A 5,000-nucleotide genomic window follows, 5' to 3' on the forward strand; every position below is an offset into this window, starting at 1 on the left:
TGCCGAATTTCCCTCAGGATTAATAAAGGATTTCTATTCTATGTTTCAGTCCCGAGAGAGGAGGGGAGGGGAGGGGAGGGGAGGGGAGGGGAGGAGAGGAGGGGAGGAGGGGAGAGGAGAGGAGGAGGGAGAGGAGAGGAGAGGAGAGGAGGGGAGGAGGGGAGAGGAGAGGAGGTGAGGTGAGGGGAGAGGAGAGGAGGGAGGGGAGGGAGGGGAGGGAGGGGAGGGGAGGAGGAGGGAGAGGAGGGGAGGAGGGGAGAGGAGAGGAGGAGGGGAGAGGAGGGAGAGGAGAGGAGGGGAGGAGGGGAGGGGAGAGGAGGTGAGGTGAGGGGAGGGAGTGAGGGGAGGGGAGGGGAGGGAGGGGAGGGAGGGAGAGAAGGGAGAGGAGAGGAGAGGAGAGGAGAGGAGAGGAGAGAGAGAGAAGAGAGGAGAGGAGAGGAGAGAGGAGGGGAGGGGGGAGAGGAGAGGAGGGGAGAGGAGAGGAGAGGAGAGGAGAGGAGAGGAGAGGAGAGGAGAGGAGAGGAGAGGAGAGGAGAGGAGAGGAGAGGAGAGGGAGAGGAGAGGAGAGGAGAGGAGAGGAGAGGAGAGGAGAGGAGAGGAGAGGAGAGGAGAGGAGGGGAGCTAGGGAAGGAGGGGAGGGGGGTGTGGCTATGGTGTCGATTCGGTGCTATATACTGTTCTCATATCAGGTCTGGTCAAATACAGCTATTAGCAGGTTATAAACGGGCATAATTAATGTCTGTGTGTGAACACCGCATAGATTGAGTTTTTAACACCTGTCGCTTCATTTAGGATCACTGTGTCTATAATAATAATAAAGCGCCCAATAGAAATGCAATATAAGCCCAAATAACAGCATGAAGCAAACCAATGAAAAGTTACACGTCGTAGACCCATTTAAAAGTTATGGAAGTTATGGAAACTCAACTCAACCATCAGAAAAAATAAAGAAATAATAAACGCATCTCTCTTCTTACCGCAATCATTTTGCCATCCGTCACCTCCCTCTCGATGTTGGTCTCTTTGCCGTCCCAGCTCTGTTTCTGCACCAGCACGCCGTTCTGCAGGCTCACCACGGTCTGGGAGGGGGGGGGGGAGAGATATTAATATTCCAACACCGGATCATAAACCTCATGATGATGACTCATATCGATCTTCCCCTCTCTCCCCGGACGCACCGTGGTCTTCCGGTCGTCCGCCGTGGTCTCCTCGAAGGGCTCGTTGAGCTTGAACTTGATCTCGGTGGTCTTGAAGGTGCTCTGCGACTTCAGGCAGATCAGCCCCCCCTCTTCCACCGAGACCACCAGGTTGGGCTTGGTCCGGTTGCCCACCTGCCGGGTGGCGAAGCCCACACCTGGGGGGGGGGGGGGGGGGGGGGGGGGATAAAAGCTTTGCTGTAATAAACCCACTTATTCAATCGCATCATGCCTCAAAAATGCACGACATTAAAAAAAAATAAAAAGGATCAAATAATAATAATAATGATAATAATAATAACTTAATTTGTATAGCACTTTTCACACAGAAGTTGCAGTTCAAAAGTGCTTCACAGCAGTAAAAAATATGCGAGCATAAACAATTAAAAATGTAAATACAACGAGATAGAGAGGTATAAGGCAAATCACACAGTTCTTCAGTCATACAGATAATACAATAGAATAGATTAGATAGAGTTAAAATAAAAATAAAGTGCGGTTTGATTCAGTTTAAAAATATAGGCTAAAAATAATCAAATAGAACGGACAGTAAAAGAAAAAGTGTGATAAGATTGTTCAATAAAAAAATATATAACAGCAGAGCAGTGCTTTGAGTTTCTTTACAAATCGTGCAAGCGAGTCGAACGGTATCAAATGAAACGGCCTTTGCCATATATCCATATTCGACTTGTTTTCCTTTATTGATCCAGTTATTATTGTTTCCCAACATACCGATCGCCTTCATGTAGTCGTCGAAGTTCTCGCTGCTGATCATCTTCCACGTCCCGACAAACTTCTCAACCATCTTTGCACCTTCTGTGGTATAATAATCTATATAATAATAATAATAATAATAATAATAATAATAATAATAATAATAATAATAATAATAATAATAATAATAATAATAATAATAATAATAATAATAACAATAATAATAATAATAATAATAATAATATCCTATAGAGACAGGTTACGGATCGATCCAAGCTCCACTCTCCCCACTTGTGATTGTGAAGGCGAGCCGGGTGTTTTTAAAGGCCCTGTCCGCGCACTTTGGTCCAATCACGGACCACCCCGACGTGACGTCACAGCGATGTATTTTATTGGAATGGGGCGGAGAGAGAGAGAGATGTGTCACAGTCACATCGGAACTGTTGCCAAGTTTACATCTGTGCCGCGGCCCAGTGTGTGAGAGGCTGCGGCTTGCGTCATGTTGTTCCCTTCTCTCTCTCTCTCGGATGCTGCTAGAACGGTCTGTCTTTTATTATCCGCCCGCCGGGGAGAGTTGACACACAGCACAGGGTCGCATTATACCTCTTTTCTACTCATCATGGATTTCTGCACAGAGCAGTTTAATTCATGTCTAAAATGACACATTAAAATGCATGCACTGATAAGGAAAACACACACATTATACACAAATGGCAATAATCAAATGTTTTTTTTTAAACTCTCAAAACATTAGACCATGACATGTCCAGCTAAATAGTGTCATGAGTATACACTCTTTTTCTGGACACTTTTTGTATCACAAACAGTACTGTATTTGCAAATCTGGTATGTCATAAATGTATAGATGTAGCAGTACTGTCTATCTGTGTGTCATGTATGTCATGTCCTGATGAATTGGGGGACCCTGATGTAAACAAGATGAAAGTCTTTCTCTGGTCTGCATCCCCTTAACAATTGTATGTATTGAGCTGTACTGTACTGCACCCATTCTGCAATCTGTTAAATAAGGTTTTCAATCAATCAATCAATCAATCAATCAATCAATCAATCAATCAATCAATCAATCAGACCATGTCCAGCTAAATAGTGTCATGATGTGCCATGAGGAACAAACCAAGCCTATGTGGTTTTTGGGTTCCCCAGCCAGACATGTAAACGGGGTCCCTTGGGGGAAAAAATCTTACTGTAATATTTTGGGAAAAAAGATGAAAGATAATTCTGTACCCCCTGAATGTAAACGGGCACTTTGCACCAAAAAACAATGCTGCTTTATTTTGCACACTTTCAAAAACTCTAAACAGTTTTGCACACATACATTTTAGTCGAGAGTAAATTAGTTTGAATATGGCCACCAGTGATGTCACATAGAGGACATTTAATAATTTTTTTGATCATGTTCTTACATTAAAAACAGTTACATACTGAGGTAGGGAGGTTTGTGATCATGTTTTAAATTAAAAACAGTTACATACTGAGGTAGGGAGCTTTGTGATCATGTTTTTAAATTAAAAACAGTTACATACTGAGGTAGGGAGGTTTGTGATCATGTTTTTAAATTAAAAAAAAGTTACATACTGAGGTAGGGAGCTTTGTGATCATGTTATTAAATTAACAACCGTTACATACTGAATAGGGAGGTTTGTGATCATGTTTTTACATTAAAAACAGTTACATAATGATGTAGAGCTTTGTGATCATGTTTTTAAATTAAAAACTGTTACATACTGAATGTTTTTGATCATGTTATTAAATAAAAAAAAAAGTTACATACTGAGGTAGGGAGCTTTGTGATCATGTTTTTAAATTAAAAACAGTTAACATATAGGGAGGTTTCTGATCATATTTTAAAGTGTTATAGTGGGGTATTGATTTTGAGTGTGAGTTGAAGATCATGCAGGAAGCTGGTGCCTCCAAACAAAAGGCAGACTTACTACAGACTGAACTCATGGGAACTTAACTGTAAGTAATTTACTGTAAGTGGATCAGATAAGGGCCATAATTCCCATCAAGCATCATTGTGATATATGGTGGCACGTTTCCATCAATGACATTAAAGATAAACAGATACCAATGTCTATTTTGGCTTTCTGATAAAGACCAACCCATGTGTAGATGTAGATGAAAAAACAGCAATACCTCGTCTTACATGGACTGTTACCATATAATTGAGCTGTAAGTACGACAAGGATTCACTCTCCCCGATGACCTCAGGCCATATTCAAACTCATTTACTCTCAATAACTGTCAAACTAAATTAATGAGTGCAAAACTGTTTAGCGTTTTTGGATGTGTGTGAAATGATGTGCAAAATAAATCAGTATGTTTGTGTTATGTTTCTGGCAATAAAAAACAAATTGCCATGCAACATTAAAAAAATATTCATGGTTAGAGAGTGTTTATAATTTTAGAGGGACATTAGCGGTACGTACAACTCTTAAAATCGTGTGCATTGCAGTTTGTGGGGTATCACTCTGGAATGGTCTGGATGTGAGTATAAAATTAAGCAATAATATCAATCAATTGAAAGGTATAAACAAGCACTTATGGACACATAAGAGAGAGGAGCTTGAGCAGTAATGTGACCTAATACATATTTTATTCTCATTTGGATAATTGGATATATTAAAAAAAAAAACTGTACTTTTATTTAATTTTTCATTATTTGTTATATTATTTTTATTCGTATTAAATTATAATGTCAAATATTGTAAGGAAGGGGCAGGGCTTGAATAAGTCCCCCCCCTGTTCATTCTCAAACACTTATTGTATGGAAATAGTCTTGACTATTTAGCTTTTGGTTTTTTTTAAACTATGTTCGAGACAAATCAAAATCAAATCAAATCAACGCAATCACAAAAAAACAGTGCATTTCAATAACGTAGTTATTATTTACATTATTATTTTTATTATAAACATTGACAAATATACACAGAAAGACATGAATACACGTTGGACATGGGGGCTATTTCTTGGCTGTGGCTGTTATGGCCTGGGGCTCCTTGGCTACACAGCGGACCTGCAGAGCCATCAGCATCTCCTTACTGGTGAGGCGCTCCCCCTTCATCACCA

At 40.8% G+C, this 5,000-nt stretch overlaps 2 protein-coding genes across 2 annotated transcripts in view; both read right to left on the reverse strand.

Moving 5' to 3' along the window:
* The window catches only part of LOC311226640 (myelin P2 protein-like), a gene marked incomplete at its 3' end in the record, with an annotated part of 6,662 nt that extends 4,469 nt beyond the window's left edge, over window positions 1–2,193 (reverse strand). The window contains exons 1-3 of the mRNA XM_084312057.1: window positions 1,929–2,193; window positions 1,179–1,354; window positions 978–1,079 (exon numbers count right to left, since the gene is read on the reverse strand). Coding sequence (XP_084168183.1) covers window positions 978–1,079; window positions 1,179–1,354; window positions 1,929–2,001 — 351 coding nt within the window. The 5' untranslated portion in view covers window positions 2,002–2,193. The remainder of the gene's footprint in view (window positions 1–977; window positions 1,080–1,178; window positions 1,355–1,928) is intronic.
* A 2,620-nt stretch (window positions 2,194–4,813) lies between these two features.
* mrpl53 (mitochondrial ribosomal protein L53) overlaps window positions 4,814–5,000 on the reverse strand; it is a 95,225-nt gene continuing 95,038 nt past the window's right edge. Inside the window, exon 3 of the mRNA XM_084312776.1 lies at window positions 4,814–5,000. This exon is cut by the window's right edge and continues 15 nt beyond it. Coding sequence (XP_084168902.1) covers window positions 4,894–5,000 — 107 coding nt within the window. The 3' untranslated portion in view covers window positions 4,814–4,893.

The sequence above is a fragment of the Notolepis coatsorum genome (assembly GCF_963971535.1).
Source record: "Notolepis coatsorum genome assembly, chromosome: 4".
Classification (NCBI taxonomy): Eukaryota; Metazoa; Chordata; class Actinopteri; order Aulopiformes; family Paralepididae; genus Notolepis; species Notolepis coatsorum.